Here is a 24737-nt window from a genome sequence, read left to right on the forward strand (position 1 = left end):
GATCCTGCACGTGAATCAAAAACCTCAGAAAGGCTTTCCTGCATGTGTCTAGCAGGTGAGAAAGACATTATATGTGTAGGTTTCAGGTGAGAGGATTTAGAGTTTGGCTGAGGAAACAGAGAAGGGATTTGGATCATCTGCTAATGAAGAGGACAGAAACCACGTCAGACAGCGGATAAACTGCGGCTGAGCTGCTGTTTAAGATGAAATCATTCCTCATAATCACAAACACAAAGCTGCTTGTAGTGCTGGAATAAGTACTCACATATTTTACTGAAGGAAAAGTAGCAATACTACGGCATACAAATACTTAGTTACAAAAGACCTGCATTCAAAATGTTACTCAAGTAAAAACAGAAAAGTATTAGCATCAAAATATACTTAAAGAAACTAAAGTAAAAGTAGTCATTGTGCAGATTGGTCCATTTCAGAATAATATATACGATATGTTTTATAATGATTGATCATGAAAGTGTTCTCAAAGCTGGTAAAGGTGCAGCTAGTTTGAATGACTTTGTATACTGCAGGGTAGCTTGTGAATTTACTCCAGGTGGAACTAAAGTCTGATTTAACACTTGATTATATTTCACATCATTCATCCAGATCTGTAAAGTAACTAGAGGTATTAAAAACATGTAGTGGAGTAGAAGTACACCATTTACCTCTGAATTGTAGTGGAGTAGAAGTACAAAGTATCATAACATGGAAATACTCAAGTAAAGTAACACCAAACTCATAATTGTACTTAAGTACAGTACTTGAGTAAATACTCAGTTACTATACACCTCGGTGTGTTATATAGGTTTTAGTGCATGTACTGTAAATGGTCTGCAGAGGTTTAAATCCCAAAGCTACCCCCCCCCCCCCTGCCTGAAATGCATGTAAACGTAATAAGTCAAAGTAGATGCACAACTACAAAATATGAACCTGAAAATGAGCAGAATAGGGCCCCTTTAAATGTTTACTTAAGTACTGTACTCGAGTAAATGTACTTGACTTGTATTTTCCTGCTGGTTAGCCCCTGCTCTGTCACACTGTGCTTTCAGAGGCAGAGAACACATAATGAGAAGCCTCCGGTTCAATTTGCAAAGCACACAGAGCAAATCCCACAATCTGCACTGCAACATAACGGGGAGGATCGGCTGATTTAGAGTTTGGCACGTAGGCAAAGCAATCAGAAAAACCCCTTAAATAGCAGCAAGTTTTTATGTTTTATTTATAATTGTACAACTTAATTAATGTAACAAAGGCAAGTGTAATAAACTGAGGCTTTAATCTACACCTTTTTAGTCAGTATATATTTATTTTGTCACTATTTCAAAAGTAATTACTTATTACTTTTAGTAGAAACCTTTGACCTCAAAAAATACTTCCTAACTGGACCACGTTTCTTCCGGTGCATTAATAGGGTTAGAGGTGAAACAGATTTTACTTTCACGCCTAATCCAGCTCAGTGACGGGAAACAAACCCACCCGTCCAGACGTGGAGTTCAGTGGGTGAAAGACCATGAAGTCACAGGTGGTAGCACAGAGAGTGTCTTCAATATCAAACATTATCTAATTCATTCAGCTCAAAGCAAAACACCCATAACATTTGCACACTCATTGGGAGTTGTCCAAATGCCTGTGATCCATCGGCAGTTTAACTGTCAGTGTGTGTTAGCTGATTCAAAAGAGATGTTGTTAAAAATCCAATCCATACGACACCGTTCTCCCTCAGACGGTTATCTCTGATTAAGAGTGAGTGTGCTGCCCTGGTGACCCAGTATTTACCTGAGATCACTTCATTACACTGTCATTGTTATTTAATGCTCAAATATTAATTTTATTAAATATTTAAAAAATATTTAAAGTGTTGAAATGTGATCACTTGAGTTCGTCGCTGTTTAAAAAAAAAATAAGTTATATGAAGATGCATGAACTGGTCCCAACAATGTGTGTGCAATGATAATCCGACAGAGAAATAGGTCACTGAGCCTGAGGGCCTTTTATAAACCACCTCAGTCAGTCATCCTGGGCCGTACGGGGCTTCTGATTGGCTAAGAAGACGAGCGTCAAACGTACGCTATGGTCTCTACGTAAACAGTCTTCCAAGATGAGACGTTCAGGGGGCGAAAGGAGTGTAGGTTCAATACACATGTCTCCAGATTCCCCCTGTAAATTATTATAAATATTTGTTTTAATTAAATTGTATGTGACATGCATTGTTATCCTCTTTGTGAAATAATTTTTTTATCACACAATTGGGAGGTTAAACTGTATGTTACTGTTTTTCTCTTGTCCAAAACAGATTTGGAATAAAATATGTTGAAATGGTGATACCAAGTGTTATTGATTAAATTCGATATTGTGAATATAGTCCTACCGTCCGTATGTTGTTTTTTCCCTTTCCTTTTTGTATACACAGTACATCCCTACAAAATAGGGAATTTAATAAAACATTATATAAAAATAGCTAAATATGTCGGTACTTGTGGGTTATTTGTCGCCACTTTTTAATAGCGGGTAGCTGCCTCCTCCACAGGAACCTTTTCATTTCTCAAAATAACAAACATTAATCCTGGGTTAGGGTTATTTAGAGAGTCTGAAAAAAACAAATATAGTGCCTATTTAGAAAAAAGTGGCGACAGATAACTCACAAGTACCAATATTTCTTTATTAAATTAACTCGTAAATGTGTTCACATAGGGGAAAAAACGATTACTGTCTCAAGCCATGTAGCCTACCTTTAAATATTTTGACTCAATAACAAGTAGCCTCTTCTTCCTTTTGAATTATCGAGTTTACGAGGCGCTCTTGAAGTGCTCTAATGGCTGCGCTCTGATGCATCCCACTGTGGGGTGTGTATCTATGAGTGTGTGTGTGAGAGTGTGTGTACAGTTATGTGGGAGGGCGAAAAGCCGCTGAGTACAACTCCTGTGTCATGAAGGACGGTTCACTAGCAGGCCTGTGACCGCCGGACAGCCGCGATGGACTTCATGCTGAGCGGGGCGGCCGCGTGCGGAGCCTGCCTGTTCACCAACCCGCTGGAGGTTGTCAAAACTCGGATGCAACTCCAAGGAGAGCTCAAGACCCGGGGCTCCTACCAGGTTTACTACCGCAATGTGTTTCACGCTTTTTACACTATCGGTAAAGTGGACGGACTTGCCGGCCTGCAGAAAGGTCTCGCGCCGGGGCTCGTGTATCAGTTTTTAATGAATGGAGTCAGACTCGGCTCGTTCGCCATCATTGAGTCCTCGGGTCACATCCACACGGAGGGCAGGGTCAGTGCGGTTAAAACCACGCTAGCAGGGGCTGTGGCCGGAGTGGTGGGAGCCGTGATGGGAAGCCCCGTGTACCTGGTCTGTATCTGGCTTTATTTCCTTTTTATTGCAGTTGTGTGACATTTCAAGGTGAGCTGTCCCTTTTGTAACTGAGGACACGCATTGTCTCCTTTGACAGGTAAAGACTCACCTGCAGAGTCAGTCTACCTCCTCTATTGCAGTTGGACATCAGCACAAACACCAGGTAATAAACACTGATGGTGTTTCATATGAATGACAGCTGTCAACAAGTTACCCCTAGTAGACCCCCACACACACAACAACATAGACTATAACACCCCTTGTTGTTAAATACCAACTATGTGCAATATGTGCAATATGCTGTTAATAACTGTGCAATATATACCTGGCTGCTACATCTTCAGAACTGTTACAGGATGTGTATTTTGTAAATTGTGTAATTTTTTTTATTTGTTATGCGTGCTTCTTAGTTAACCTTGCTGTCTTTGGCTCTTCTGCTGTAACACATGTACATTTCCCCTCTGTGGGACGTATAAAGGTATTCTGATTCTGTCTCCTCACGTGTTCTTCCTCTTCCTGTCAGGGGATGATCCACGCTCTGGCAGCCATCTACAGGCAGCATGGCATTCTGGGACTGTGGAGGGGCTCCAGTGCTGCTATCCCAAGGGTCAGCGTGGGGTCAGCTGCTCAACTCTCCACTTTCTCCTCCGCCAAGGAACTGGTGCTTGACTTACAGGTTGGAATAGTTTACTACTTCTCCGCTGAGGTTTAATCTCAACATGGGTTAAAGGCTGACCAGGGGGGATGTTGGTTCCTCAGCTTTCCACACTGTTCAGTCTGATTTCGGGGATATTGCACAACTCACATTGAGCTGTTATGATTAGTTTAGGGACTGGAAATCACTCTGAATATCAATCATACAATAGCTTGTTTTGATGTTAAAAACGTGCTGCTTTTCGAAGACTTATATGATTGTGAAATTAGTATCTTGTAGAAGTCACGTCGAGCCCTCTCTGAACCTTTCATAGGCGTTTTTCTTTATTTGTTCCTATTATCTAGAGTCCACATTGGTATAGATTGAAGACATGATTGACATTTAACTTTTGATTATTAAAAAATCAGTAGTCACATGATTCGGACGAGATCATTTGTAGTCAGTAGCCGTGTACAGATTACAAAAGCAGACATTGTGTCCCGACAAAGCATTGCTCTCTTCTGGAATAGAAATTCGATACCTTTCATTGCCCCCCCTCACTCTGAAAAAATGTAGCTTACATAACCAGGGCACCAGTTTACTGGGTGTAAGCTACACCCATACTAAAAAGCCTTACATCTTTCCAAATGTTCAGAAAACAATTCCGACATCCTGGTTTTCTATTACTACCAGACTTTGAGCCGTGGTGTGTTTGTAAGTGATAACAACTGTTGAGCTGCTGCTGTGTTGTCTGTTTATTATGTTGTTTATTGTCGTATGAAGCAATGTACTGTCCTGTGCGTAGTAGTAGTAGTAGTAGTAGTAGTCGTAGTTGACAGTAACTATAGGAGAGTGTGTGTGTGTGTGTAACAGGCACTAATAATTAGTCATTCCTCTGTTTCTCTGCATGTATGAGATCACCGCCAGTTAAAATTAGAAGTGGTGGTGATAAACTGGTCTAGCATCGATGCACAGGTGCACGAGGTGTGCTACTAGGGCTGTGCAATTAATCGTATTTTAATCGCAATTACGATTTTGGCCTGCCACAATTACGAAAACAACATAATCGAAAAAAACGATTATTTTGCTTTGCTTGGTTGTGACTGCACTGCAACATATTTGATCAAATTCATTTTTGTCTAATTTATTTGTATTTATCATATTTATATGTTTAGTAGCTTGTTGAAGTGCACTCTTGTTTATTGGTATTTATTATTTTGATATTATTTATTTAAATGTATCATTTAATTTATTTTTGTATTGGTTTTTCAGTTGAATTATACGTTCAGGGTAATCAACAGTTAAAAAGATACTGTTCAAATTATTATTTGTATTTGTTTTAAAGTTCAATAAATGGATGTTTTCAAAGTCAATGAATAATCGTATTTAATAATCGTGATATCAATTATTGACCCAAATAATCGTGATTATGATTTTTGCCATAATCGCACAGCCCTATGTGCTACATTCTGTCACTTCTCACGTCTACATTACTGAGCCTCACATTGTGTTGTACTCTTCTTCCCAAGGTGTTCCCTAAGGACAGCTGGTTCGTGGCCCTCACTGCCGGTATGATCAGCAGCGTGGTGGTGGTGATAGCTATGACGCCTTTTGATGTCGTGAGCACGCGGCTCTACAACCAGCCCGTGGATCATTTGGGCAAGGTGAGGATATGAGAAAGTTACACTCCTTTAGCTCTGTTTTTATCACGTAGAACCCCACCTTTTCTACCATGGTTGCGGTCGAATTTTCACCCTTTTGCTGAGGAAAGTTTTGAACTGAGGGAACTGACCCGAAAGTACCTGCGTGGCAGCTGTGGTGGGAATGTATTTATCAAATGCGGATAGAGAATCAAACCATTCAGCTGTCTTTGTCGTATTTTATTTATTGCAAGTAAGTTCAGTCAGTCATACAGAGAGCATACAGTCTGCAGAGTGAAAGACGAAGAATAGAGTTTGGGTTGCATATCGAAACACAGAGAGAGGAGAAAGGGAGGGGTGAAGCTTAGTGATAATGAAAGGAGCATTCTGGAAGTTAGGGAGGACGTATCAGGAAGTTCTCAGTTCAACTGAGTTGAAGGTCATACTGTTGGTGCACATGGGAGTGGAACCAACAACACTGCATCTTCTTAATAAGGAATTTTCCCAAGCTTAGCTAAGATGTGTGAGAAGTAGTAAATATAGATAAACATTAGCAAATACGAATCACACAATGATATTATTAAAGTAAGTAAGTGAGTATAATATTTTTCTATTACACAGCCATGATAAGATTTGTTTGGAATCTCTAGATGATAGGAAAGGAGCTTCAATTTTCCTTTATTATACCCTTTAGCTTAGGATACACTGGACCATCCTTTTGCGATAGGAAAGATATTGTAAGTTAACGGTGCTTATAAAGCATCTTTCAACTTATGCCATAACATTTCATTTTTTTTACAAATGTAAAGTCTGTTTACAAGAGAACTACTGCAGGTGTCAAAAAGACATTACATGACATTGCATTTAGCTGACACTTTTATCCAAAGCGACTTACAATAAGTGCATTCGACCAACAAGATACAAACTAGAAGAAAAACAGAATCATATAAGTACATCAGGTTTCATAGAGCTAAAACATTTCAAGTGCTACTCAACAGGCTTTAGATAAGCCAGTCCTTTATTAGTATATAAGTGCTTTGTTAGTAATTCTTTGTTAGTAATTCTATCGCTCGAAGTGGAGTCGAAAGAGATGAGAGAAAAAAAAAGAGTTGTATAAAAAGGTATTTGTGACTCTAGAGGGGTTCAAGTGAAGTCTTTTGCCTCAAGTGATGTCAGTCGAGTCAGCTTTGGTTGAGTCTTAAGACTTCAAGTTTGAAATATGGGTGTTGGATTTAGAAAAAAGCTTACCCGCTCTCTGTAGCGCTGAGGCTAACGGCTCAAGCTACATTAGCCACTCCTAACAAAACACACCAGAGGATGCGTTTGATTTGTCAGTTTAGCTTAGGAAGGTTCCTAATGAAGTGAAATGACCCGGATGTACCTCAGTGGCAGCTGAGAAACTCCTTTTATAATCTCCTTTATCTTAGAAAACACTGGACCTTCCTTTACGAAAAGAAAGGAAAAATGCTGTCCCACAATGCCTTGCAGCCGCAACATTTACCGCGGCACAACAGAACAGAAAACTGTAGTTTCCCCACAGCAGACACACATTCAAAACATCCGCTGGCGGGTCATAAACATGTCGGATAGTGTCAGTGCAGTCAGATTCTCTTGAAGACCGTCGTCTTTTCCTAAGTCCTTTTGAATTCTCCTATCCACTATTCCTTAACCCTGTGACATTTCACACGGAGGTCAAGGAATAGTGGTTCGGAAAAGGAGAAAAAACAACTCCAACTAAACTGTCGCTTGCATTGTGGGCAATATATACCTGCCATATTTTGACAGATCTCTGGTTCTGCTGCATGGATTTTTAGATCTCAAACACTGATCACACGCAGGCTGACTTTTCTTTGTCATATTTCAGGGGCAGCTTTATAAAGGCTTCACTGACTGCTTCTCCAGGACGCTGAAGAAGGAGGGCCTGATGGGACTCTATAAAGGCTTGGGAGCCTCTTATTTCCGGATCGGCCCACACACCATTTTGTCCTTGTTCTTCTGGGACGAACTGCGCAAAATGTACCAGCGCCAGCAGCTCAGATAACACAAGGGACAGGGAAGCTGGAAAATGGGTAACTCATTAAGCGGTTAATGAGGTTAAAGGAAAACCAGGAGATATTTTCTTGGTGTGGAAGAGAAGAAGCAAAGGTTACATTTTTACACTCCAAGATGAAAACAAATAAGTACTGTCAAACTATGACAACCTGCATAGGGACTCGGAGAGAAACGCGTTAGACCTCATGTACAGTTTGCTCTGTGTCAAACACTAGGGCTCTTTTGTAGCAATGAAACTCCTCAGGTGTGCCATTCCACAGATGTAAAATAGCGTGCACTGGACACACAAGAGTAGCTTCTGGAGAAAGCACGAAATGTGGCCACAGTTTGAGGAAATGAAGGGATTGTGCCAACACACACAGCAGCAGCAGAAGATGTATTTTAAAGGGAAACACAATGTATGATGTCAGGGTGAAACAGAGCGTTCAGATTTTACTGTGAAATTGTTCAAACAAGGCAACGTTTTGAAGAGTGTTGAGTGCTTATACAATGTGTGTGCTGGGATATTTTACAAACCAAGCCTTACAATTATAACATATCAAGTGTCTTACTTGTTAAAAGAGACACTTTCTTCGTTTAATTAATAGAAATAGCAAAAACATGTACATTTTTTAGTACATTTTTATTAGTTATTGATTATACTTGTTTAACAATTGCAACCATGATTAAGGTTACCTGAATGTACTTTACAATACTATTTAATATTTTAAGCCTTCATGCGTTGTTTGTTTATTTTTAAAGGGTCAGATACATAACAAATTAATTGTTACTGAATAGATAACGCCATTGAGCATTTCACTATAGATTTAGCTCATCTGCTAATGCACTTTTTTTTAAAGAATAGATATACAGTGCAATACAAACACACAATAAAACCAAAATAATGCTGATGAAGTACAGTAAGAGTAGATGGAGGAAGACATGATTGCCAAACGACTCCTCAAGAACTGCATTTTGAGTAACAAATTGTCAAAATTCACGAAGTTTAAACTACCTACAGTATATGTGTATTTTATATGTAGGTGGTGGTAAATGTACTTACTGCAAAAAAGTCTGTTTTTGTTTTACAATTTTAAGAATTAATTTATTATAACTATTTAAACTTTACATATAAATACATCATTATGCTGTTACAGTATGGGTTTTTAAAAACTTGCTTTTATTGTTATTAATAATATTTAGTTTCTAAAACATTTCATTTTTATTATTTTTATTTATTTAACTTCAATCCATTTTTGAGCATTTTTCAGTTTTTTTCAGGCCTCCGAGAAGTGCCTTCAAATTCCTTAAAGTATCAGATTATTAAAGTTAGAGTACAGAGGATGTCCACTCATTATGGGCTGGACAAATACATCCTGTACATATTTTAATTTGACCCTCTCCAGGTCAGCAAAAGTATACACCAGTGCTCCTAAATTAAATAAGCGTATAGCCAAAGTGAAGACAGATTACATTATGAATACAGTTTGTTTCCTCACAGTTTGAAAATATCTTTGGTCATCAGAACGAATCACATTTAACATGAAATAAACAAATTCAACTGTAAATATTTACATATTTGGTGCTTTCTTCATAACTTGCACAATACTCCACAAAGTGCCAAGGCTTTAATAATACATTATAAGTTTACTGTAGCTTTAATAACACATATTGTTCTGTCTTAACTCCTGTTAAATAACTCCTAACCTTATTTTTGAATTATGAAGATTTCCTGATATTGCTGTTTTTTTTTACTTTCCAAACAACCAGGTTAATTAAAAATTAAATTAAAAAATGCCCACTTGTACCGTGAACACATGTGTTCTAGAGTAATATAGAACAGGATAAACAAATATTATAATAAAGCTGGAGCAAACAGACTATAATAGTCTCTCCCATGACGCATTACTAGACAATGAAGAGCAGTCATTAAAGTAACAGCTTCAACACGTCTAACCAGAAATGATTCCTTTCAGACGTACTAACGTTTGTTTACTTCACATCGAGAATCTGATGACTTTATAAAACTAAAAGCAGATTAGAAACCTACTGGGAGGCTGTGGCGCAGTGCACTAGTGCGCTGGTGTTCGGATCAGGGGAGCACAGGTTCAAACCCCATTGCAGTCAGCATGTCGTTGTGTCCCTGAGACACTTCACCCCAAATGGCTCCTGTGGGGATTGCCCACAGTATTGAGTATGTTAGTAGCTTTGGATAAAAGCGTCTAACAAGTAACATGTAATAATACTGTGAAAAGTGACTGGCTAGACTGAGCCTTTAATAACAATTATTCAGCGGTAAAACATTTCATTTTTTGTACGTGCCACACTGTCCAAGTTGGCCATGTCAGATTCTGATGATAAAGCCATTTAGTTAATTTGTGTGGATAAGAGAGAGGGTGAGCGAGGCTCAGATATCTTTGTAGTCCTGTTTTAGTTATTGTTTTACCTCATTCAACCTAGCTAAACTATAACTTCAATACGGACTATTTTACTTGCGTCACATGATGAGCCCGAGGGGAGTTGTGGCTGGAGGTTAATTTCCTCCAGTTTACCAGAATGACTGTGATCTTCTGACTACATTCACAATTGTGCAATTGATGAATTTCCCCACCAACCTATTGTCTAATTGGAGAACAGAGAGTGCAGCACTGTGAGTTAATGCACTCATCAGGTTACTCCATTATCACATTGTGTAACATGCACAATTATTTTTGAGGATCTGGTTATTTTAGAAACAGAAAGTTAGATAAACAGAATAATAATTAATTATCTTTAAATAGTGTCACACGGCATGTTCTGAAATATGAAAGGAAAGCTAGGGTATCAATAGTTTTGCATTAGCATTATATTTACCTGTGCACTTGTTTATGTTGGGGAATAATTCTCCTATATCCACCTTTTGCCCTTTGACGTTTATGACCAACCCTGACGTCTGTTATCTCCCTTAAGGAAGGGGCTGCTTCAGCCATATGTTGTTGTTACCAGTTTATGACCGGGTAACTCTCGGTCACAAATGGTTTATTGTTGTGGGTACACTGGAACACTAACTTCTTGGGGTTTGTGGACTCCAAGGTGTGAAATCTTCGAGGCCATAAGCGTCAGACACAAGTAATTCAGTGTCCCTAGCTGTTTAGTCTATCTCCCCAAATATGTTGATTACTCTCTCGGAACTAGTTAAAAGGGCTATCGAGAGAGAGGCTCTTCAGAATTGATGTGGCAACTCAACCGTGTAGTCAGACCTCTGACTCCTGACTTGTTTTGTGAATTCTCCGGCCGAAGCTCCTAAATAAACCATCAGTGTTTGACATAAAATCTCCAGCTCTCCCCGTGTCTCCTTCCTGAGTCGGTGACTCCTCCTGCATTGCTACACAGAAGTTTCCCCCACAGTTTAGATAGAAGGCAAGTGGATGGAGGAAGTATTTAGATCCTTTACTTTAGTAAAAGTGTAAATACCATACTGTAAACATACTTTATTCCAATGAAAAAGCCTGAATTGAAATCAGAATCAGAATCAGAATACCTTTATTCGTCCCACAGAGGGGAAATGTACATTTGCACATACATACATGCACTCAAAGTATCTAAAGAAAAACCCAAAACCTAAAACAATCAATCTATTAAAAACTGTTCTTGTATGAACTGTGAAAACTGTAGTTTAATTTAAATTTTAATACAAAATATTTACTTAAAGTAGCTAAGGCTGTAAATGATATGTAGTGGACTAAAAAGCATAATATTCCCTATGAATGGTACTGAAGTAGAAGTATAAATAAGATATCAAAGTAAAGTACAAGTACCTACATGTTATACTTGAATACATACCACCACTGATATAGTAAGATACAAATGGTGATGAAAAACACATGACAAAGAAACTATTAACTATTATTTTATCTACCTGCAGGCATCAGGGTTTTATTTTTTCACTTGCAGTAATGTTTATATATATCATGTCACATGTGTGCAACAACAGGCTTTAATTTTGTATATTTTGTTTGTATTTTGTCATTGTAGTTTCACTAGATTCACTTGCAGGTTTTCTTTGGTTTTCTTTGTGTATATGACACGTCACATGTCTCGTGTCAGCTGGGTCACCATGCCATGGTGCTGGGTCACCATGCCATGGTGCACAAGGCTAATGCTGTGTAAAAGGCAAACAAAGAGGAAACTGGAGGAGGTCAGTTCTTTATGTACACCTTGATAATGCTCGACTAAGGTCTTTACAGTGCTGACACAAAGGTGAGTGAAGGTGACAGCTCTTTTAAATCTTACATTTGATTACAGAGACAATTATAAACACCATCATTAAATAAAGAAATGGTTTATTATCTGGTGATATCTCATTTTGTGAGCTGTTGGATGGAAAACACGCTCACCTTACCGAGTGTGTCTTGACTCTTGGCTGAGCTCCTGCAAACATCCAGTGTTACCGAGCAACAGTGAGTGTTTGAGGGCGGGCGTTGCCTGAAGCATATAAACCTGTTAATGGAAAGCTTCTTGCATACAAAATTAAAAACGGTTGCTTAGGAGGAAATAATATAGTTTTTTGACATAATATACCATAATTTGTTTCTGACATACTAAACTAACTTTTATGACATTACATTCAATGTATTTCATTCACAAACAGTTTCAAATACAATCATAATACATGATGGAGATATGTGGAATGGGACACCCCAATAAACGATCCAGACACTAAACAGGAAGTCCAACACATTGTACGTGATGGAGCGGGACTTCTCTCAGCAGTTGATCAATCACAACAGAGAAATACAAATATGCACCTGGAAATTAGCATAATATATCCTCAATATGAAATATCTTAATGTAGCATACAGCCATATATATATATACAAAAAAGTGTTCTGTACTGTAAACATTTCCTGCTACATCTGTGCTGTATTTGTAGCCATTCTTATTCCAACATCTGGCACAGAATCCCAAAGCATTTCCTCAAAGGACAGGAAGGATTTGCATATGATGTGAGTGTTTGTTCATCACTGTCCTCCACCTCTACTCGCTCTTCTTCTTGGTGGCATCAGGGCAGAGGACCTGAGCGAGGAGGACGCAGCTGAGACAGGCTGACAGGGTGTGGGACACCGTGGCTAACCAGTTTCCTGTCTCCTGTAAGACACAGTTTGGAGCAGTTAGTAAAGATAACCATGAGAGATTGGAGTATAGCGCATGCTGTGTTTCTGTCTGAGCGTACCTGTAGAGACACAAAGATGAATCCCAGAGAGCCGGCCCAGGACAGAAGCACCGACAGAGAGGACAGCTGGCCCGTGCTGTCGTTACTGTGGTTTGTTCCAGCCTGGAAGACCTGGAAACAACAATAACAGCAAATACATTCTCTGTCCTCTGATAGATTTACATTTTGCATGCTTACTTTTAGTTTGTCTCAAAAAGCCATGTGTGTAAAAAAGTGATCCACTAACAGAGATGTAAGAAAGATATTCACAAGTGTGATTTGTTGAGTTGTATTTTATAATTAGAGAATTCACAGATTTTACTTCATGATTTTCCAGATTCAAGACTTTAATAGTCATTTGTACATATAGCTACAGTGTAAATCTGAGTTCCTCCAACAGTGCAACACAATAAAACAGATAAAATAGTGCTAGTGCATTTGTAGCTTTGTATGTGTACTTGCTAAATATTTTTGTGAGTTTGCACATTTTTCTTTTGCATTTGTGGAAGGTGTTTTCCATTAACACATTTCACGCATTATTGGTCTGTTCATACATAATAATTTTGAGACAAATCATACAGGTTGTAATGGTCATAGGACAGCAAACATATTGAGCTGCAGAGATATGTTTGAGTTGCTACCTTGCTTGCTATTACGGCTGGCAAACTGGAGGCCTGCATCGCTGAGACGACTGCTGCCGCTGCATAGGACGCCAGAAGGAAAATGGCCCCTCCGAAAGCCAAGAGGAACAGAATTCCTGCCATGAAAAGAGAATAACAGGAATGAATAAGGAATTTCATGCACAAAGAAAAAAAAAGGCTACACTGAAAACCAGCTCTGGTTTCAGACAGAGGGTGAAAAGAGGTAGGCAGTACAGGAAAAATAAAGACCTTTTTAAACATGTCACAGTAGAGGCACACAAATCAAATATGAACTTGAAGATGAGCACAATATGTCCTCTTTAACTCAGTGAATAGTGCTCTCTGAACACAAGGTCCCTCTGAGAAGTGTATGAGTCACAAGATAACGCCACAAGAGGGCGCTCCAGGAAAGCATTGAGCAAAAACATTAAACAGGAAGACTTTATGAGTCACTGATAAACCCCTCTTCGCATCAACATCACACTGAACAACAACAGAGCTGCACACAAGCGTTTTAGTAGCAGAAATATATATACTATTAACGTACTCATACAGGATGCACAGGACCTTTTCATTTGTCAATAAAGCATTTGACTTCTTAATGTTTGATCTGACTCTACAAAAGTCACCTTCTGTGAAAATACAGTTATGACTTTTGACTATATATATTTTTATTGAATAACTCTGTAGAGTCTTTAAGCTTGAAAAAGGCAGGTTGAAGCCTTGCTGAGGCTCCATCTAGATAAACCTAATCAGAAGCTATTTCAATGGTTCCTAAATGTAACTACTGTACACTATGTGCAGAGTTTGACCCTTGAAGGCTGTTTCTTCTGCTCTGAAATGGAATATATTTGTTACATATTAATAGAATTTTAGATTTTTTGATTTGATTTCGGATTTGTGAATGGGAGAAGTAGTAGATGGAAAACATACCAAACACTAATTATTCAAAGTAAAGTACGGTTTATATACGGTAATACTAACGAGGCATAGGCCTATATGATGATATAATGTTTGACATTATTGATATTAAAAAAGTGATTTGTTTTCCATGTCATTCGTGTGTTTTTCTTATCAGAAATGTAGTTATTTATTTGTAAGCTCCAAATCCAAATGTTTCCCTCAACGGCCTTTGCGCCCTGAAAAAATGTGTGACACCAAAGGCCAAATGGCTTTGCCCCTAAAATGACAAAAATCCAAGCCTGATTCTGACAAAAGGTAGTGTGGTTTTTAAAAGATGTTCAACATCAACAATTGTAGGCAATGTAATGAGGGTATCATATTTGAATTAAAAAGTAAATAATAACAAAGGATTGGAAAACAAACTATGTAAGGAAATGGTTTAAAGTAACTGATGATAACATGCATGATTTTGTAATGACCAAGCTTGGGGGGGGGGGGGGTACAACTGGTACAACATGCAGCCGCCAGATTCCTCACACACACCAGATCATGGCACCACATCCCCCCAGGCTTCCCGCCAAAAAAAATGCATACAAAGTATATTCATATTGTGGAATATGAAATTAGAAAATTGTGCTTCAGTGTGCGCTAACCTGTGAGGGTTTGGCCACGATAATACAGGATGAGGAAGACAATGGCGGCAGTCTGGGTCAACGTGATGAGCCTCTCACCCCAGGCACTGCGAAGAAGTAAAACACATCTATGATAAGTATAATAACAGATATACAGTCAGCTGCAGACAAAAGCTCTCAGAGAAACATCCTTCTCTGCAGAACATTAACAGTCTTCCTGTTTAACTTGGCAGATTCGCATTAAGGAGTGTACATTTGATTGAACTCAGTGCACACCCAGTGGCTTGTTCAAACAGTGAGTCATATATTCATAAACTGAAGCTAGCTGAGGAAATAACTGGTGAAACGAGGTTTGATGTTGGGCTTGTTGTTGACATTGGAGTATACTAATAGCATCACAGAAATAGATGTAAACAGTAAAGTTAATGCATCTCAACTCAGGACCTATTGACACAGTAGTAAGAGGAATAATGAGTAACATATGCAACTGATTAATTAATGACTTGTGGTCTGATCTACCAGTGAATCAGACAGAGAACTCTTTTGTGTTTTTTCGATGCTATATACGTACAAGAGGGGGAAGTGGTGTGCTATGGCGTACACGACAGGACAGGAGAAGGCATAGAGCTGCAGCAGGGCGGAGGTCAGACTCAGACCGTCTGCACTTCTTCTCCACAATATCTTCAGCAGCTGAGGGAGCTGCGCTGCACAGAGACCACAACATGCAGTCAGTGTCAGGATTAACAATACATATCTTTACAAATGAGTAAAACATTGAACAATTGCAGTGGAAGACGGAAACATTTCGCTCTTGATTTGCAATTATTGTCTGTATTTCTTTGAGGGGGAGACTGCTCTGTTTCTTCTTCTTCTTATTATAATTATTATTATTATTATCATTAAAAAGAATGTGGAAATATGAAAGGTTATTGTATGTCACAGCTAATGTCATAATATAGTATTTTCATCATATAGCAGTTAGCCATAAAAGAGTCATAAAAAGGCATAGCATCATATGCAATACAAATTTGTTAAAAAATTAAGTATATCATACACATTTCACAAAAAAGTTGTAGTATAGTTTAATGTAAAAGAGTACTTGTATAGTATGTCATAACATCTCACTTTAAAGTCATTAAAAAGTCATAGAATAATAGAGTATGGCATGAAAAGGTGATAGAACAGTATAATCATAATTAATGGTATTTATTTGTAGCTCTTTTCCCAGTGCTCAAAGGGCTTTACATTACATATTACGTATATAATACATTGAATACTGTGGACAATACCCACAGGAGCAATTTAGGGTGGAGTATAGTAGGTTAGGTCATGGAAAACTCACAGTACAGTACTGTATGTCTTCTTACTAGTATTCTTACTATCCAGATACAATGCTCTACTTTATTTTTGCAGTGGCAGGGTTCAGCTTCGAAGAGACATTTAGAGATGTCACTGTTTCTGCATTTCAGATATTTAAATGCAGTGGTGTTGTGATACCATCAGCAGGCCTGATGTTGACATGGTGATCTACAGTGTTCAGCGTTACACAACAATTTACCAGAAGAGTGTGTGACTCATCACAGTGGTGGCCATTGATCAATCATTATGGAGAGGACAGACTTCTTTGTTACTGTTGCATGATTACATCAGATGTAAGGCTTATCTTCTTACCCAGGAAAGTGTCCAGTAAGATCAAAAATCCCACAACTCTGTTCATCACAAACCTAAGGCAAGCCCCTGCAACATAGATACAAACAAATATTAAAAACAATAAGAAGTGGGAGAAGTACTCAGATCTTGTACTTGAGTAAAAGTAGAAGTACCAGAGTGTAGGAATACTCTGTTACAAGTGAAAGTCCTGCATTCAAAATGTTACTCAAGTAAAAGTACAAAAGTATATTTAAAGTACCAAAAGTAAAAGTAGTCATTGTGCAGTTTGGTCAATTTCAGAATAATATATATGATATGTTTTATAATTATTGATCATTAAAGTGTTATCAAAGCTGGTAAAGGTGCAGCTTAATGACTTTGTATACTGCAGGGTAGCTTGTGAATTTACTTCAGGTGGAACTAAAGTCTGATTTAAGACTTGATTATATTTCAAAACATTAATCCAGATCTGTAAAGTAACTAAAGGTATTACATAAATGTAGTGGAGTAAAAGTACAGTACACGTCACGATTTATCTCTGATTTGAGGTGAAGTAGAAGTACAAAGTAGCATAACATGTAAACACGCAGTTACAGTAAAGTACAAGTAGGCCTACCTCAAAGCACAGTAGCCTACTTGAGTAAATGTAGGCTACCTAGTTATTTTACACCCCTGCTTATGTGTGCATTAAACAGGATTTTGTAAACGAATTACGGAAATAATAGCCACATTTAACACATTATCACAGTTTGTAAAAACGCTAAACACAGTGCTAGGCTAGAGGAGAAACGCCTCCTCACATCTGGATATTTCTGCAGGATTTACCCAGAGACTGTTTATATATTAATAAACGCTGTTCGTTCTGAAACGTCCTCGCGAGGAGCTCACCGTTCATGTGAAAGTTGACGAAAAACCTCTCGTAACATTTTTCGGGCATTAAAAAAGTAACCAGGAAGTTTTTGAAGGCAGACGGGGCCATGGTGGAGCTGCAGCCGGGACTGGTGCTCTGTGCCTGGGGGAGGGACTCTGAGGATCCCCGGTGTTTACAGAGGAGCCGGAGGGTACCCTGACCTCTGAAGACCCCCCTCTCTCTCTGATAGGTTCCAGTTATTAATTGTCCTGCTGTTAAATATAGGCATCTTAAATAATGATAGCTGCATATATTTTTTGTTAAGCATTTTGTAACTTTAACAATGAACTATACAAACAACCTTTATTATTAATATGATGTATTTTTCTTTTTATAGAAATACTTGACTTGATTAGTTTTTGGTGTAAAGTTGTTGCTTTTTCCCCCCATGTGAAGAATGGGCCATTTCAATTACATGTTGCTCTCCTTCCTTAAAAAAATAGATTATAGGAAAATGCAAATATTAATTTGTGTTTTCAATTTTATGCATGTGAAAAATAGGCAATTGAAATGACATCTCTTTATAACTACATTTAGAAGAAGTTTTATTTTTCACTTAAATCAAATAAATAAATAATAATCATAATAATATAGGCAACAATACACATTCAAGATTTTGCACAATAACGTGATAACAAAATAAAAAATTGCAGCGGGGACTTATACAAATAAATAATTGAATAAATACATTCCTTAACATTATTTGTAAGGGAATCCTAAATTCATTACAATACAAAAGACAACTTCCATATTTCTAAGTTTTCATCTTCAGACAAGAAAGCCATCAATTACATGTTATGATGCATTGCAGGTTTGACTCCCTGGTTAGATATCTATATATTAGGGATGATTTAAACAGGTAAGTACATCTTTTACAGAGAAAATTCCATTCTATTGCATGAAATGAGGAGAGACGTGTAAACATAAAATATACATACACATGACAGATTTCCCCCCCCCCCCCCCCCCCCCCCCCCTATTTAAGTAAGAGTATAGTGCAAAATATGCAAAATTAAAATTACTCAAATAAAGAACTCAAGTGTGTGTGTAACTTATCACACCTCCCTCACCATCAGGGGACTTGTCTTCTCTAAAAACAGGAAGGAATAGAGCAGGAGAGTCAGTGCAGCCGTTAGTCAACATCCACTCTGACAAGATGTGTACTGCAAAATGTTCCAAATGCATCGCCTTTTCTCTGTATCCGTTCGTGTTCATCTCCATCCTCTGTAACATCGTGCTGTTCTTCCCCGCCGGGTCCGTCAAGTTCGCAAAAGAGGGCCACATCACCGAGGAGGTGAAATACATGGGGGGGCTCCTCGGAGGAGGAATCATGGTGAGTGGAAACAGACAGTGTTACAGCAGCAGAATAAAGGCAAACAAATAAAAAGACAAAATAGAGACAAGCCCATATTAGTCAAAATTAAAATAAAGACTAATAGGTGCACATTTTAAAAGCTAAGTGAAATTATGAATGTGTAGAGCTTGTATATAATGCATGTATTGCACGTTTTACACTATTGCTGAGTGAAGTTGCAGCAGAATAACGACTGCATTCTGCTGCAACTGCGAATGCAAAAGAGTGTATATCGCACATACAGTAGCAGTGTTATTACATGAGATTGTCATAGTCAGTATTGTTTGGTGGTCTATCAGGGGCCGTGGTGGTTGTACAGTCTGAAGGAGGTGACTTTGGAATAGATGTAACTTGTTTCAGAATTGTGCTGGCTATGGTAAATGAACAACATTCTCTATAGCGTTTGTTGAATTAGTTTCGGCTGTGGCTCAATGGATAGAGTGCTGGACTTCGATTCAGGGGGTAGCAAGTTCGAGTCCCACTGCAGTCAACATGTCGTTGTGTCCCTGGGCAAGACACTTCACCCTAAATTGCTCCTGTGGGGATTGTCCACAGTACTGAATGTATGTAAGTCGCTTTGGATAAAAGCGTCTAACAAATGACATGTAATGTAATGTAATGTAATGTAATGTAATGTTTCAGTAAATTAGTTCTAATGTGGTGCTAAATTGGTCAAAATATGTGTTTTTCTTAACTAGCTATTTTTTACCAGAGTCAACACGTATCCCATTCTAGTGTAAGAGACCTTCAAGAGGCACCAAGACTTACATTTTTACTATTTTGAACATGTTTTCACACAATTGCGTCCTCTTATTCCCTGACAACTAATGTGTTCCTCCACAGGTGTTGATCTCATCGATTTACATCAACTTCACTGGAGAAAATGGCTGCTGTGGGAATCGTTTTGGGGTGAGTCAGTCAGACAGCTAGCTAGAGTGCCTTGAGTTCACATTGTTTTGTCAATCTATTATTTCTCAGGGGAAGAAGAACATTTGACTAGATTCAAGTGTTTGATGGAGGTTAGTCAAGCTGAGAATGACTCAATAAAAAAAAAAAGGAAAACAAATATGCTGCATAATGCTGCATCACCATTGCAGAACATGAATTCTCGATAAAGGAATGAAAATGCACATTTCGTTTCCCCTTTTCTTACTTTAAAAAAAGCACACTCATTTCTATCGTAAGGGCGTCGGTTCAACCAGAAAAAACACTGGTATAATCTATACCAGGGGTACTCAAATACAAATCTTAAAGGTCCAAAAAAAATGTTTCAATAAGACAAAGGTCCGTTTATTACAACAATTGCAACAAGATTCTTAACACGAGGTTGCAAAAACAAAAATAATCTGTATGCAGCAGTTTTCATTGTTATTGTGTCTGTGCTTGATCCCTCAGAGTCGCAGTGTAAGAGCTGCACAGTTATGAATAAAGGCAGCTGCACCCTCTTTCATTCAGCATTCCCATTATTGCTTTATAAATGTCTTGCCCCCTTGTGTGTCCACTGAGGTTCGTCAGGCCCAACACATCTTCAACAAACTCCCCCTTTGCCTCATCATAAAAACTCACAAACACCAGCAACTGAGCATTGTCAGTGGTGTCAGTGGACTCATCCACAGCTAAGGAAATGCACTGTGCATTTTTTATTCCATCACAAAGCTGATTAATCAAATCACCAGCCAGTATTTATGTTCTTCTGGTTGCTGTGGAATCTGAGAGGGGGATTTGCTTGATTTGACCTGTTATTTCCTCTTTTTGTTTGCCTTCAAACATGGTCTTCATCACTTCAGTCATGCATTCTTTTATACTTCAGTTATTATCCAGTGGAATGTCCTTACCTACTGGCCTAGTTAAATCAAAGTGGTTACTTTTTTTTGGCTGGGCAGTGTAGTTTTACACACCGTCTTATTTGACTTTCTCAGGACTTAAAACTGTTTTTTGGGGGCAGACCCCCACAAAGAAAAAAATATATACACGTAAGGTCATCATCTTAACAGTTTTGTATGCTCATCCGTGAGCAGAGCATCAAGTTGACATGTCTATTACAGCTGAATGCGGCGATTACCATTTTGTTCAGCAAAACGCCTCACAAACTTATTAAGATCAACAGCTTTAGTGCGTTTTGATTCAATGCTGAGTACAGCCAAACTTGACAGTCTCTTCTCTGTCATTGTAGACCGCAAATACCTCATTCCTTCAGTACTTGGGTCCGAATGCTTCTCGTTTTGCGCCGTCCCGTTCAACTGAAATAGCCGCCAATCATATTTCCACGCTCACGCCAGGGACGGGGGAGGGGTTACAAGACGTGCATCTTGTGCTGCATTCACTTGCACTCGGACATTAGAGACTTTCTCTCATAAATGTCAGATGAGCCACAACTTTTCTTTTAAAACAAAGCTGCCAACTGGGGTGGCAGCTGGGGTGGCAAGGCCATTTTTTAGGGTGGCAGTTACCACCCCATGCCACCCCGGTAGGTGCAACTAGGCTACTAGCTACAGTACAGATGCAACTAGATGAGCTGTTAACTCTCGCTCTGACTTTTTTTTTTGTAAACTCTCGCTCTGACTCAGACAGGTTGAAAGAGACGACACACGCATTTTTCCCACCCGCAAACCGCGAAGACCCGCCCTACTGTGCCTCTGATTCGCAGACTGTTGGTGGGGGGAAAAACGCTGACGGGATGCTGAATGTGATTGGACCAAAGCGTTGACAGACACACACAGACAGTGTGGAACAGTCTGACATGCAGAGCGCTGTATGCAGCGGACATAGCGGATAATTTTGACTCGTTGCGTTGTGGCGATGTCTCGCAGATAACACAGATAATACAGATAATACATTATGAAAAGTATAATTTGCTCAGAGTCCAGAGACAGTTGTGGTTCGATCCGGACCGGAGTCCGGACTTTGAGGATGCCTGAAAATATTTTAAAGGTCCCCTATGATACTGTTTTTCATCAATATATTATAGGTCTCAGATATATACAGAACATGTCTCTGATTGGCTGAAACACCAAACAGATCATTGCAGCATCCCATAATCCCCTCTGTTTCAGCCCTGTTTCAAAAGTGCTGATTCTCTGTCTGTTACTTTAGATGAAAATAAGGAGCCACTCCCCACGCCCCTCTGAGAGATATTTGGTTACAAAGAACACAATGGTGCTCTAGGAGGAGATTCAGGTGATAATGTGGGGGGGGGGGGGGGGGGGGGGGGGGGGGGGGGGTTACCTTTGGTTGGTGATTGGCTAATGGTTACACAAGCCAAAACATCGTTATGACATCATAAAGTGGCCAAAATCTGATCAGCTCATTTTCAGACAGGTTTTTATATAAATGGATCAGGACAAAAAGAGAGGGGGTATTTTTTCATGACACTTTCAGAGTCTCTTTACACAGAGGAGACACGTGTTGATGTAGAAAAGACATGTAAACGTGGATTTTGCATAATAGGTGACCTTTAACATCTAAATCTCTGACCTTTCTTTGTCATTTGACTGCAGATGTTCCTCTCCATTGCCTTCGCTGCAGTGGGGGTGGCCGGCGCTCTGTACAGCTTCACTGTGGCGATGGTCGGTCTGGGCAGTGGGCCCCTCTGCTACGCTGGGGGCAAATGGACGACACCTTTCAAACACAGGTTACGAACAGATTTCCGATTAAAAAAGGACATATTATGCTTATTTTCAGGTTTATATTTGTATTTTGTGTCTCTACTGTGACATGTCTCCATGCTCTAATGTTCAAAAAGGTCTTTATTTTTCTCATACACCTCTTTTCACCCTCTGTCTGAAACCAGAGCGCAGTCTGCTCTGATTGGTTAACTGGACGGCTCTGTTGTGATTGGTCAACCGCTTACAGATGTCCCGCACCTTAGCCTATCATGTACAATATGTTGGAGCGCTAGCGGGTGTTACTTAGTGATGTCACTATGTTACGGAAGTAAACAAAGGAGTCCAATGGAGGCGTTTTCTCCCTCTGAAGGAAACTTAAGCCTTTGTCAAAGTCAAAGTCAACTTTATTGTCAATCTTTCAGTTTGTGAGAGATCGAAATACCGTTTCTCACAATCCTGAATACAAAAACAAATATATATAAACATATGTATACAAATATGTATATACCTATATATACACAATCAAAAGACACATGTATACATATGCACACATTAAGACCTAAATAAAAGCACAACAATCAATATATACAAAATAACAGTCACTTCAATATCTTTGAGAATGTACATTAGTGCAAGACTGTCCATAGCAGCGTAAATAAAGTGTCTGGTGCTGGAATTTTGCAGCCCATTTACATGCACAAAAACCTATACAACACACTATATGAAAAGGAAACCCTCCAAAAACAGAATAGGGCCCCTTTAAAAACGACAAAGTGGTGGTCATTTAAGCATCTTATTTCCCACAGTAATACCTCCTACCTGGCCGACTCTTCTTTGTGGGCAAAGTGTGAGGTGCCTAAGAACGTGGTGCAGTTCAACGTCGGGCTGTTCCTCACCCTGATGGCCACCAGCTGTCTGCAGGGGCTGCTCTGCGCCGTGCAGATGATCAACGGCCTCGCTGGCTGCCTGTTTGGAGCCTGCAACGAGAAAAAGCTGAATGAAGTCGCACATTCATCATAAGCAAAGGCAAGGCAAGGCAAGTTTATTTACATAGCACCTTTCAACACAAGGCAATTCAAAGTGCTTAAGAGCATTAAGAAACATATTATAAAAGGGCATTTGAAAACACTCCTTTAAAAGCAAAGATGATAAAACATGAATATCAAAGGTACATGAATTAAAGTGACAGAGCAGTGTGAGATACACACAACTGAAATGTTTAGGTCTGACTCAATCATTGCTCACTTTTTAGCAGAAATAGTTTCTTTCTACTTTCTTTTTTAACTTATTATAGTAGTCTGAAGCAGATAGATAGATTCTGTTTTTATTATATTTGATGTGTGTTTTTTAAAATTCAGGAACCATGAATCAGGAGGAACTAATACCACTTCTGAAGATTTGAATGGCGCCACCTACTGGAATGCTGGGAGAAGTTCGCTTCGCTGGTTCTGCATCAAACGCTGGCTTTGAAGTTACTGACACTCAACTCAAACTTTATCCCATAATTGTTCCTCTTTTAGGCCCTAATGATCTTCCAACAGCAACTTCTCATAAATAATTCTAAATGCTATAGCGTTAGCATGTATAGTTTGAAAAACAACATAATTCAGGAAGACGTAAAAATCTATTGTGCATGCGTTTTTCCCTGGCCCTAAACTCCACCATACTCTTGTCTACTGTATTTGATCCGACTTTAAAAACGTTAGCTTCATTTAATTATCCTTTACAATGTTGCACAGTATTAAAAATAACCAATGCTAATTATAGTCAAGTTTTACTGTGTCAAGTATATCATTTTATTGTTGACTGCAATAAACAGCATGCAATACGGTTACAGTATCTTTATCTATACAAATGTTTCAGAGTTATCTAAAATTGTTGGACATGTAAATTTACTTTTGAACAGCTGACTGTTATGAGAGCCAACAGGTTAGATATCAGGAAGGTTAAAGTGTCATATTCACCTGCTGATTCTCCTAGCATAGTCAAGTGTATACTGCTGTTTAACAAAACAAAGTAAGCTTTTTCACTGCTTATTGCCTGATAACGGGGAGAGAAAGTGGATTATGGCACACTTTCTTTTATGATGCAGCACCACAGGAATGGAAATAAAAATTAAAAAAAGTCAGTAAAACACTTGTCATATATCCATAAAATGAACAATCAGCGCCTGCCCTGCCCTGACATGTTATCATGAAGGTG

At 38.8% G+C, this 24737-nt stretch overlaps 3 protein-coding genes across 5 annotated transcripts; 2 read left to right on the plus strand and 1 right to left on the minus strand.

Moving 5' to 3' along the window:
* The first annotated feature begins 2831 nt into the window (after window positions 1–2831).
* On the plus strand, window positions 2832–9414 carry slc25a35 (solute carrier family 25 member 35). Its single transcript, XM_034139806.1, has 5 exons — window positions 2832–3341; window positions 3442–3507; window positions 3868–4020; window positions 5508–5642; window positions 7483–9414. Exons 1-5 carry the CDS (start codon window positions 2970–2972, stop codon window positions 7657–7659), a joined length of 903 nt encoding a protein of 300 aa, XP_033995697.1. The 5' UTR covers window positions 2832–2969; the 3' UTR covers window positions 7660–9414.
* A 2118-nt stretch (window positions 9415–11532) lies between these two features.
* On the minus strand, window positions 11533–17686 carry LOC117490146 (mannose-P-dolichol utilization defect 1 protein-like). The gene is made up of 7 exons (XM_034139743.1): window positions 17555–17686; window positions 16688–16753; window positions 15588–15720; window positions 15038–15123; window positions 13482–13597; window positions 12862–12972; window positions 11533–12776 (listed from the first exon to the last, which is right to left on the minus strand). The coding sequence occupies exons 1-7, from the start codon at window positions 17643–17645 to the stop codon at window positions 12666–12668; spliced, it is 714 nt and encodes a 237-aa protein (XP_033995634.1). The 5' UTR covers window positions 17646–17686; the 3' UTR covers window positions 11533–12665.
* A 947-nt stretch (window positions 17687–18633) lies between these two features.
* Window positions 18634–24369, plus strand: LOC117490169 (transmembrane 4 L6 family member 4-like). Of its 3 annotated transcripts, none has more exons than XM_034139784.1 (5): window positions 18634–18909; window positions 19774–19839; window positions 22428–22561; window positions 23342–23561; window positions 23894–24369. In XM_034139784.1, the coding sequence occupies exons 1-4, from the start codon at window positions 18733–18735 to the stop codon at window positions 23553–23555; spliced, it is 591 nt and encodes a 196-aa protein (XP_033995675.1). In that variant the 5' UTR covers window positions 18634–18732; the 3' UTR covers window positions 23556–23561; window positions 23894–24369. The 3 variants fall into 3 exon arrangements, with proteins under 3 accessions (XP_033995675.1, XP_033995673.1, XP_033995674.1); XM_034139782.1 differs by having other exon boundaries at window positions 18635–18909; window positions 23342–23571; XM_034139783.1 differs by having other exon boundaries at window positions 18635–18909; window positions 23342–23566.
* Window positions 24370–24737: the final 368 nt, after the last annotated feature.

The sequence above is a fragment of the Trematomus bernacchii genome, unplaced genomic scaffold, assembly GCF_902827165.1.
Source record: "Trematomus bernacchii unplaced genomic scaffold, fTreBer1.1, whole genome shotgun sequence".
Lineage (NCBI taxonomy): Eukaryota > Metazoa > Chordata > Actinopteri > Perciformes > Nototheniidae > Trematomus > Trematomus bernacchii.

What these genes read in the sequence shown, in the direction of transcription:
- slc25a35 (XM_034139806.1), top strand. Translation starts at nt 2,970, where the DNA reads ATGGACTTCATGCTGAGCGGGGCGGCCGCGTGCGGAGCCTGCCTGTTC. An exon ending in GACATCAGCACAAACACCAG is followed by an intron (nt 3,508 to 3,867) that starts GTAATAAACACT and finishes TCTTCCTGTCAG; the next exon opens with GGGATGATCCACGCTCTGGC. An exon ending in AACTGGTGCTTGACTTACAG is followed by an intron (nt 4,021 to 5,507) that starts GTTGGAATAGTT and finishes CTTCTTCCCAAG; the next exon opens with GTGTTCCCTAAGGACAGCTG.
- LOC117490169 (XM_034139784.1), top strand. Translation starts at nt 18,733, where the DNA reads ATGTGTACTGCAAAATGTTCCAAATGCATCGCCTTTTCTCTGTATCCG. An exon ending in TCCTCGGAGGAGGAATCATG is followed by an intron (nt 18,910 to 19,773) that starts GTGAGTGGAAAC and finishes GTTCCTCCACAG; the next exon opens with GTGTTGATCTCATCGATTTA. An exon ending in GCTGTGGGAATCGTTTTGGG is followed by an intron (nt 19,840 to 22,427) that starts GTGAGTCAGTCA and finishes ATTTGACTGCAG; the next exon opens with ATGTTCCTCTCCATTGCCTT.
- LOC117490146 (XM_034139743.1), bottom strand. Translation starts at nt 17,645, where the DNA reads ATGGCCCCGTCTGCCTTCAAAAACTTCCTGGTTACTTTTTTAATGCCC. An exon ending in CTTACTGGACACTTTCCTGG is followed by an intron (nt 15,721 to 16,687) that starts GTAAGAAGATAA and finishes GTCTCTGTGCAG; the next exon opens with CGCAGCTCCCTCAGCTGCTG. An exon ending in CAGCCGTAATAGCAAGCAAG is followed by an intron (nt 12,973 to 13,481) that starts GTAGCAACTCAA and finishes TGTTGTTTCCAG; the next exon opens with GTCTTCCAGGCTGGAACAAA.